The sequence below is a fragment of the Coccomyxa subellipsoidea genome (assembly GCF_000258705.1).
Source record: "Coccomyxa subellipsoidea C-169, whole genome shotgun sequence".
NCBI classification, from domain to species: domain Eukaryota; kingdom Viridiplantae; phylum Chlorophyta; class Trebouxiophyceae; family Coccomyxaceae; genus Coccomyxa; species Coccomyxa subellipsoidea.
This window is the reverse complement of record NW_005178031.1, coordinates 788,419-798,472: the sequence shown is the minus strand read 5'-3', so window position 1 is coordinate 798,472 and position 10,054 is coordinate 788,419. Positions and strand designations below refer to the sequence as shown.

The 10,054-nt window shown below is 53.2% G+C and overlaps 1 protein-coding gene across 1 annotated transcript; it reads right to left on the bottom strand.

The window, feature by feature from the left end:
* Positions 1–549: 549 nt before the first annotated feature.
* On the bottom strand, positions 550–7,957 carry COCSUDRAFT_66895 (hypothetical protein; the record flags this gene model as incomplete). The annotated part of the gene is made up of 16 exons (XM_005645942.1): positions 7,498–7,957; positions 7,101–7,315; positions 6,616–6,833; positions 5,936–6,085; positions 5,520–5,625; positions 5,023–5,144; positions 4,544–4,712; positions 4,268–4,376; positions 3,833–4,004; positions 3,357–3,519; positions 3,018–3,128; positions 2,570–2,747; positions 1,846–2,069; positions 1,406–1,540; positions 1,001–1,118; positions 550–691 (listed from the first exon to the last, which is right to left on the bottom strand). The coding sequence occupies exons 1-16, from the start codon at positions 7,707–7,709 to the stop codon at positions 550–552; spliced, it is 2,544 nt and encodes an 847-aa protein (XP_005645999.1). The 5' UTR covers positions 7,710–7,957.
* Positions 7,958–10,054: the final 2,097 nt, after the last annotated feature.

The following is a 10,054-nucleotide window of genomic DNA, read 5'->3' as shown; positions in this document are numbered from 1 at the left end:
TGCTGCGCCTGCAGATTCCATTGTGTACTTGACAGATCTAAATCTCTGTTTTCTGATTTGGATCAAAGCAAGCTGAGAAGATTGAATCAGAAAAGACTGCACGACTGATCGTCAGGGATCCTGCAGGTGATCGACGGTGTTCTTTGGGCGAATCAAATAATGTGTACCCTCAAATTTTTGGAATGCAACAAATGTATCACAAGTCTCATGCGATCAATATATCGGCCACTGCCTCCCGCGCGTTCCGGAGGCCCAGGATTTCGCGCCATTGATCGTGCAGGGACGTGGCGACACGGTGGCAGGCACCACTATCCGGCTTAGAGGGTAAGCAATGTTGCTTTGATGTCAGCATACCATTTTCTCTAATGTTCCCATTTAAACCCCATAAAAGTATAAATAATCTAATCTTTGTGAGTGGCGAACCCAGAGCCCAGAGGGTCTAGGGCATACACAGGTCCGTCTGCAGCCGGAACCGCGTCCAATATGCACGTATTAATTCTTTTACATGCTTTGACATTGCTGAATAGATTAAAGGGCTTCTTCCTTGCATCACTGAGCAGGTGTCGCGCTGGCCAGCCGGTCAAGGATGTGCCCATCAAGCAGGATTGGCTCCAGAGAACGCTCTACAGCTGCAGCCACAACTTCATCTAGCAGGTGCGACACCACTGCTCCCTCAGGTCCCTGCGCATACCTGCACATCCCCACCACAAACACGCTTTCAATCCCCGCGCATGCATGCATGCATGCATGCATGCATGCAAAAATTTGATGCCAGCACAGACAAAGCACAGTCAAAGGTGTACGCGTGTTGCTTAACGCAGCTCACAATGGTTGGATTCCATGCTGGACGTTGATTCTGAACAGCATCAGATCAGGCATCGGAAAGCCCTAAGTTTGCTGGAAGCGATGCAATGTGACCGACTGACTGATGATTTGACGGCACTCTGAAGGCCGGGTAAGTTGTTATGTGCATGTGAAGGCGGAAGGGCTGGGATCTCACCTGCGCAGTTGCGGCCGCAGGAAGTGGACATCCACCTGCAGCTGCTGCAGCCCCTGCCGGTTCAGCGTCTGCAGCCGCACAGACTCCACAAACGACTTTATGCCGATCCGCGTTATGCCTGCACCCGACGCCATGAATTTCCAGTCAGCACTCCCGTTCAGGGATTTCTGCATCGATTGTGCAACAACCTCAGGTACTCCATGCTAATGATCATTTTCTGCAGCCACAAGCAAGAGCCCAGGGTGCATTGGGCAGCGACCACACCATGTGGCAAGTCACATACCCCTCCAAACAGGTAGCAAGCGCCGATCAAGCAAACGGGGTCCTCAGAAACCAGTCAAGCTGCCAGGTGTTGTCTGCAAAATTCAATATGAATAAGTCTCTGGGGAACGGTGCAATGCGCACCTGCGAGCACGCTGGCCTGCATGAGGTCAATCTGGCCGAAGATGGGCCCGCGCTCCTGGAACAGGCGCGCCACGTTGCGCTCCATGCCCTCCCGGCTGCCCGCCGCCGCGCTGCTGTACCACTCCTCACCGCGCCCTGCACTCCCGCCCACACAAATATTTCTATACCACCGCTCCTGAGACCAGCAGCCTGCTGTACTTGTTAATCATGGCTAGAAAGAGAATCTCTTTCTGGCAACCACGTCCTCTGCAATGGCACTCAATGCTGTGGCAGCAGAACTTTTACGCTCATCAGAATCAGAATGGGACCCCCAAGCTTTTTTTCACCTGCCACCCCTTCCACTGCCTACAAAGACATTATGCAACACGCAGAGGTACATCACCTTGTATGCCTTCAGCATGATGCCAGATTCAGATAATGCTCCTAAGTGGGGGTCTCACCGCTGGGCTGCGCGGCGGCGGAGTCGTCGATGAGCAGCGCGGCCTCGTCGCGCGCGGCTGCGAGTGCCTGCAGCATCTGGCCGCACACCGCCTGCGGCGCGCGCGGCTCGCGCTGGTCGGCCGGGTCCGCCGCATCGGCCGCCGCGCGCACCGCCGCACTCAGCCGCCGGCCGTGCGCCTCCACGTAGCCGTCCACCAGCGCGCGCATCGCCATGTGCAGCCGCCTGCAACGAGCAATTGAGACCCTCTGAAAAGCACTGCTTTCACGGGCAGATACACTGGGACGGCAGCAGAAACTCATCGAAGCCATGTTAGCTTCCGCAGTAGAAATGTAAAGCGGTGTTTAGCACAGGATAAGTATGATCAGAACATCCGCATCAAATTTAAGTCTTATAGTTAGTCTTTGGTACCCTCAAAGAAAACACTGCAGAATACAGCTGGTTGATTTGCAGAGCCTGCATGGATGAAAGGAGTATCACTGTCCCGGGCGCAAGTCCCAGCCATAACAAAGCAGACTTGCGCAACATGCTGGCTGCCTCAAGCGCGCGTCCCGGCTTTCACCATCTACCCAGATCATGATGACAGGCGCGTCCCGGCTGAAGTATCAAACATCCTGCTTGTGAGCGGCTTTGCTGCGGCAAATACCCAGGGGGCCGAGACTGCTGACCATGCGTCATGACCTGCATGCAATTTGAAAGGCGTTTTGAAGTGAATAGAGCCCAACCTGGCCACTTCGCCGGCGACGAAGGCGGGCGGCTGGCCGCTGCCGGAGCCGCCGCCCTGGCCCGGGAAGGTGGCGGCCAGCGTCTCCATCACATGCACCAGCGCGTTGCTCTCCATGAACGAGCACACCCTCGCCAGCAGCAGCAACACCCCTGCCTCTGGCGGCCTCGCCTCCGCCTCTGTTACACCAACACACAGCCTGAGCACACTTCCCCGCACCCCAGAAAATCTATGATTAAACCAACCCACAGACCTCAACATAAGCAGAACATGACCACATTTAGGTTCTGTGGGATTCAGATGAGCACTACAGTATCTGGCTAGATGTCCCCTCTTTGCATCATTGACGCGCAACCACCGTAGGATCGCTCTGATGGCTCTTGAACATTGACAGCTTCAGTTTTTGGGCCGTGCTGGCGTTGGTAGGTCAAAGGCAGGGGTGGATTTACCTGGGGAGGGTGGTCGCGCAAAGACGTCCCAGGCGCCGCCAGCAGACGGCGGCGCGAGCCCCGGCTGGCCCTGGAGCCCCTCTGATCCTAGTCCTGACAAGCTCCAAAATCCTGCACACCCACAAGCTTCCCTTCTTGTCAATGTAGGCCCTATTCTTCCCTATTACCTATTGTAGCTCCCTGTTGTCACTGCAGTTCCCTGTGGCAGTCTCAAGATGTCTCTCCCGCTTTGAATGCTGAGCACAATGTCCCCTCACTGCCTCTTCCAGCATTAGAGAGGCTTGCACCCTGCTGGCAATAATAAAGTCCAACACAATGGTTGGGGCCGGGTGGGCTCACGTGAGAGGAGGGAGAGGAAGAGCTGCTGCAGCTGCCCCTGAACCAGGTCCACGAAGACGTCCTGCCAGGCGCGCAGCACCCAGGCGCGCTTGGTGTACATCTCCATCGCCTGCAGCACCGAGTCCGTCCCCGCCAGCAATATCTGCGCGATGCCCTCAAACGCCTGCATAATCCCAACACAACCCCCGACTGAGCATGCAAGGAGACAGCTGAAGTACTTCAATAGCCCTGCAATATTCTGCTTTATAAAAGGGGTCTGTTGAGCTGCGTGTGCCTTGCCCTGGTGCATGCATGCCGGCTGCATGACAATATAACCCGTGTTGATGGAATATCCCTTGCACAAGGCTGCTGCAATGGGCACCCTGCAGAGCTGTGCGCGCTGTTTTGTACACGTTATTTCTTCAAAGTTGCTACCGCAGAAGCATCAGGCTTGCTTCTCTCATGCCATCAGCAGGCAGGGGGAAGGGGATGGCTACCTCCACAAGGGGGTGAGTCTGCTGCGAGCCGGGCATGGGCTTCTTCTTGGCTGCCTCGAAGGACTTGAGCCGCGGCAGCACCTCATGCAGAAGGTCCAGCACCCGCCGCTCCAGCGCTGCAAAACAGGCCCCTATGTGGTGCCGCAGCACACCCTCCACTACCTCTGTTCCCCTACGCCATTCCCGAGCAGTCAAAACTCAGCACGGCCTTCACACGAGAGGGTCAGCTGATGAATTTCCCATAATGTTCTATATGTGGTGGAGGGCCAAGCACGAGCAGTTTTGTCCAACAGCAAAGCATCCATAGAAGACGGAGTCCGTCTGTCAGACTTACAGGGTTCAAGATTGCCAAGGATCTGCTGAGCTTGGACGGTGGCACGAAGGAAAATTGCGAAGAAGTTGGCTTGGAAGATTTATGTGGACTGGTGCACGTACCTGTCAGCAGGGGAGAGTTCTGGTAAGAGGCTTTGGACGCGCGCCACATCATTGGACGCTGTGTACAGCGCTTCTGCCAGTACCGTGGCACCCCAGTCCTCGCTCGGATCTGTGCAATCAGCATACAACACAATCGGAACCCTCTCATCCAAAATCTCCATGATCTTTGCCCAAGATCAGTCTTGGCCATAGTGTCGATCATGTGCTTGTGTGGCACGCTGCACCAGTGCAAATCTGGGTGTGGTTTGACTGAATCGATTGTGCTCTAAATTCCACATAGCGATTGCTTGGGGAGCTTGCCTGGAGGCGGGTGGGCCTGTGCAGCGCCGTTGCTGGAAGCATCCAGCAGCTGGATGCCCGCCGAGTGCGCGGCGCTGGCCTCGGCAGCGTCCCTCAGCGCCTTCTTCATCACCGCAATGTACTCCATGAACCTCTCCCGAGTCGCCTGCAAACGCACGCACACCAGCGTCTGGCAAGTCAAAAGAAAGTCCTTTGTCTACTGATATCTCTCAGCAAGGCTCGCCTGGGATTGTTGAATGTGCCATGGGCTTTCCTGCCATTAGCACAAATGGGTCTAGCGTGGCTTGGGGACACGAGAAGAGCCGAGATGTACTGCCTAGCCTCCACAGCAAGCTCCTGCAAGTGCCTCGCCTGATAAGGGCCTGATAGGTGGGAAAGGCAAATGGAGAAAGGAGAAGACTTGCCTTGAGGAGTTGCCGGCGGCCGGATTGGTCAAAGAGTTCATTGAAGAGCACGGTGGTGTGCGTGAGCTCTGTGAGGAACCGCTGGTCCAATTCCACAGCAAACCGCGTCACGTTTGGTGTCTTCCCCGGCTCCAGGCCCCATGCGTCCGCATGCGCCACCTCAGCAGCCGCACCTGCGCGCACATGCACGGACCCTCACATAAAGGAGAATTTCGTTTCTGGCCGCACGGCGCACATACCGATACATGCTCCAGCCAGCTACAGCCATGACAACCCCTCTGCTATAGTATCTCAAGACCCGCAGAGACGCAATAACAGAGGTCATCGTCAAGCTGTTGCTGACTGGTGCGGCCCTTTTGCTCAGCTTGCAGCCGGAAAAAGCTGTGTGTCCACTCTGTGACACCTTGCGCCACTCCATCAAAATGCTGTAGTCATGTCCATGCTGATCCACAAGTATAGGGCGATTCCATGGGCTGGGTGCAACACATTTACTGCTGAAAGCCAGCAAAACCAATTTGCTCGTCGTTGATCAGATGTGTCTGTGGCACCTGACTGCCGCCTGAGCCCATTCTGCACAGCCATGGCCGCCACGACCGCCTCGGCCTCCACCAGGATGTTGGCCATGCGCAGCTTCATGCAGGCCAGGAAATCCTCCTGCGACCCCACCACACAACACCGCCTTCACAAAACAATGAGCATAATGTATCGTTCATGTCTGCGTTGAGATTCATGAAGTGCAAAGGTCCACCTCTGTGACCCTCCCAAGTCTGCAGAAACTCCTCCTCATTGAAGACAACAATTTTCAGACATTTGCACACGGGTCCACCTCTCTGACCCTTTTGCACCTCCTCCATGTCACCCTGGCTGTTGCATGGCTGACACATGGCACTGACCCGTCACTGCTACAGTACCGAAGCTACGTGCGTCCAGGGTGTGCACATATTGGTCCAGGCTAGTGCTTCACCTGCAGGGATTCCACGGGCTCGCCCAGCTTGCGCAGCATCTGGATGCACTCGGCCGCCTCCTCCTTGTGGTGCAGCATGCGCTGCTTCAGCGTCCCCGTCAGCTCCTTCGCACACGCGCTCGCCTCCACCGCCACCTTCCTGAACGCACCCTGGCAGCACAGTGCATATTACATTAGCTCTGCCCATCTGGGCTTTTCTGCAGAGTAAATTGAATCTGGAGTGCATTGGTGCACAAGCAACTTACCCATTAGCTCTGCCCATCTGAGCTTCTTTGCACGGTACGTACCACCATGAATGCAATGGTGCAGGAGGGCATCCATCTGCCTTCCACGGCAGCACTTGCTTTTTTGATTGTGAACAACAGGAATATGGGTCAGTGGATGGATATAAATACTAGGTTGTTTGTTTACAAGGCTGGCTTGTACAGCGAATCTTGTGATATGTGCTCCCTTATATTGGATCCTGATCTTAGACAGAAACTGGAGTGGTCCGCGCATAGGCAGTTGTTGCACGCTAATCCTCATTCATGTGTGAAGTTGCTGTTGTCTCGAGCTCCCCAGCCCCTGATTTTGCTATTCATCTGGGCAGGCCATAACAATGACGGCCCCAAATTCTCAGGTGCTCCTCTAGATGGGGTGGACTAATTAATTGGAAGCCATACTGATACAGGGAGGCAGACCTTGTGCCCGTAGCGCTTGAGCAGGGGTGCAGCGTCGGCATAGGCATCCGCTGCAATCTCGAGGGCCCCTCTGTCCAAGGCGGTGCGCAGTCGGCGGGGCAGGTCGAAGACGGCCTGCAGCTTGGTCAGCAGGTTCTTCACCTGACTCAGCTCCTCGATCTGGTCCCGCCGCAGCTGCAGCTTGGAGTTCACTGCCTCGCTGCGCTCCGCCACGCTCTCTGCAGGTCCATAGATTACAAATATCAGCCATTGCAGTAGCACATTGTGGCAATATGGCAAATGACCTTCGGCTGTGTCCCGAATTGGCCAGAACGCATGCATACTACATGCATGCTCGATCTTGTTGGGGAATGCATGCATGATAACTACAGCCGGCCCGGCTGTAAATTCGTCGTGTGCGAACACTGCGGAATGATGCACATATTGGGATGAATTGGAATAAGAGAGGTTTTTCAATATACACATAAGGTAGGGCAGCAGGCGACCTGTGACTTTCTCCAGCTCCTGCATGCTGGAGTCCATGCCATCCACATTGGACTTCATGGTGCGGATGGTGTCCGTGGCTGAGATGAAGCGGTTGTAGTTTTCATACACCAGCATCTGCATGTCTGAGTCCAGGTTTTTTATCTCCGAGGACATTTCCGTGTGCTTGGCCAGCAGGGCATCCAGCCGGGTTGTGCGCAGGAGAGACTGCAGATACCTGCCCAACCCCAGAAGCACAAATATGTTCCTCTTGCCGTTCTTGAACCCAGCGTCCAGTCAAACAACATGCTTCAAAATCTGAGATGATTTTGCACATATTGCTCTCAACCCATGCAAGTTCGACGAGGTCCCAAGACGTGTACCTAACCTGCGCTATCCTGGCGAGCAAATATTACTCACCTGTCCGTATCAAAGGCTGCAGAATCCAGTCCGGCCAAGGCCCTGCCACCTCCCAGCCTGCTTGCGCTCCGTGTCGATGGTGTGTCTGATTGCTCACTTCTTGGGGACCCGCCCTGGCTAGGGGCACCTTCCGCTCCATAATAGCTGCTCAGCAAACTGCGCACTCTGCGAGTCTTCTCATCCACATTCGCTGCTTGCTCAATAGCTGCCATGCTTGTGGAGCCTAGGCGTTGTGCTAGGAGCTTAGGGTGGGTTCCTTCACCACTTGAATGCTCAAATTTGATATATGATTTGCGATTTTTACATCAGGAAAACTAGAACATCAATACTATTATTCTTACAAGGCTTCCTCTCAGATATAACAAATGCGGATGGAACAGTGGGGTTAGAGTTGTCATGGAGCACCTCTCTTTTCGCATTGTGATGGAAACTACAGCCGAGCTCTTTTGTATTAAATCGTATCTCACGTTTGAAAGGATAGATTGATTGCTTGCATGCTGGAAAGAGTTTCGTTGAAAGTCAACGAATGGGATCTCGATATCATATTCCCCTGAATCTGACCAGCTCAAAACATGTGATCAACAGCCACAAATTATCACATCGGTCCCAGATTAATGCCTTTAAATTTCATTGAGATCCCTTGTTCTGCTGGGTGACTTAGTTTCTAAGGCAGATATTTTAAGTATTGCAATCGGTGGATCCCAAAGCCTCTAATAGTTTTATTTGATTGTTTACCTCATCGCACACAGATTGTTTAACACATCTTAATATTTCAAAGCGTTCAAATTTGTTGGAAGGAAGGAATCATGGTGTCGGAACTCTGGAACTCGGACGACCCGAAACTGTGGCTGGATCACCTAGAAGCTGCACCGGAAAGAGTGAAGACACTCCAAAATGACAGGCTGACCGAACTAGACCAGTAATCCTCCTTTTCCATGATGAAAATTAAAAGGAACACGTGCCAATAGCCTTTGTTGGGCGCCTCTGCCTTGCTATCCAACAACTGTATTTCTCCATGTAGGTGGTTTTATGATGACTTGCCCGATGCAATCGCAGACAGATACCCAAGACCAGCGATCAACGCTGAGGATTTGGTGAAGCTGGTGCGTCACGTTTTGTCATCCTGAGGTTTCTACCTGCACCCCAATAATATTATATGCTTTGACAACGGTCAAAAGCCTCTCAACTCATCTACAGGTTGAGTGGAAGCTGAAGAGGGGGAAGTGGCGACCAAAACTTCTGGACTATGCCAAAGCACTACAGGATGACCTTGTGGAAGAGCAGTCCTTTGCGGCATTTGAACAATCAAAGAAGATCAGGGACTTGGCCCCCTATGATGCAGACGATGATCGCGTAGCAATCCGAGATGCAATGCAGCCCTTAATAGAGCTCAAGGTACGCACCGTGTCCTTCCAGGAGTGCCACCGCGCGCATGGAGTCTCATGTGTACTAGGACAAATCCATCATGATCACCATGAGATGCTGCTTCAGTCATCACAGTAAAGTAAAGTGCATATTCGACAGGGCGTGGGCCCAGCCACAGCATCAGCCATTCTGACAGCTTACTGTGAGGACGTTCCTTTCATGAGTGACGAGGCAATGGCTGCTGCTCTGACGTGCGGGTCCCCTTTGTGCAAATCATGAAAAAGCAATCTGTGTGCACAACACCCATCTCAGATTTGCCTGTGGGATCCCAACTGACAGCTGCCGAGCGCCTTGCAGGGGTCCGAAGCAGTACACGCTCCCAAGATACCTCGAATTTGCGCACCTCTTGAGGTTCAAGGCGGACCAGATCTCAGAAAAATATGCTGAAGGGAGAAACAGACAAGACAGTGCGCACCAATCACCAGTGTCATGTATCAACCACACCAATGAGTTCTGTATGCATGCCTGCACAAGAGCTTACAAATTTGAAGGAGGCACTTTCTGCTATTGTGCCTGTCTAATGCAGTCTATGCTGTGACGCGCAGGCAGGGTGCTGAGAGCCAAGGACATCGAAAGGGCACTCTGGTCCGAGTCTGTTTTGCAGAAATCACACTCTAAAGTGACTGGCAAGCGAAAAGCCAGCGAAAAGTAGTAATGTACGTGGACCACAGACCAGTCGGTAGATTAGGTGCAGGTCAGCTCTGCACACGCTGCATCGTTGGCCAACAATTGGGGCCATTGGTTGTGTTATGCTTGCTGGGTGCTTCAAACAGATGAGCACAGCTGTGTATCCGTGATCACGGTTACCTAAGTGGGAAACCTCTGTTGGTGAACCCTGATGAAAACATTTGTCCCACTGAAGATGATTTTGAGCCTGGCCAGCAACCACTGATCAGTATGTATTTTACAATTCAGTACAGTAAATCACCATCAAGTTCCCACTTTCAAGTTCTTTCTGATGGCAGTAGCTCTCAATGATAAAGCAAAATAGCAACGGTATAGCTGTACATGGTTTCTGCATTGTGTGCCCCAGCTAGAGCTCATCTGGTGACTAATGTCCAGTGAACTACCCACTGTTGCTTAGCTGTACAACGCCCTTCAAAGGGACGATCTGGCTGGCAGCCTGTCACAG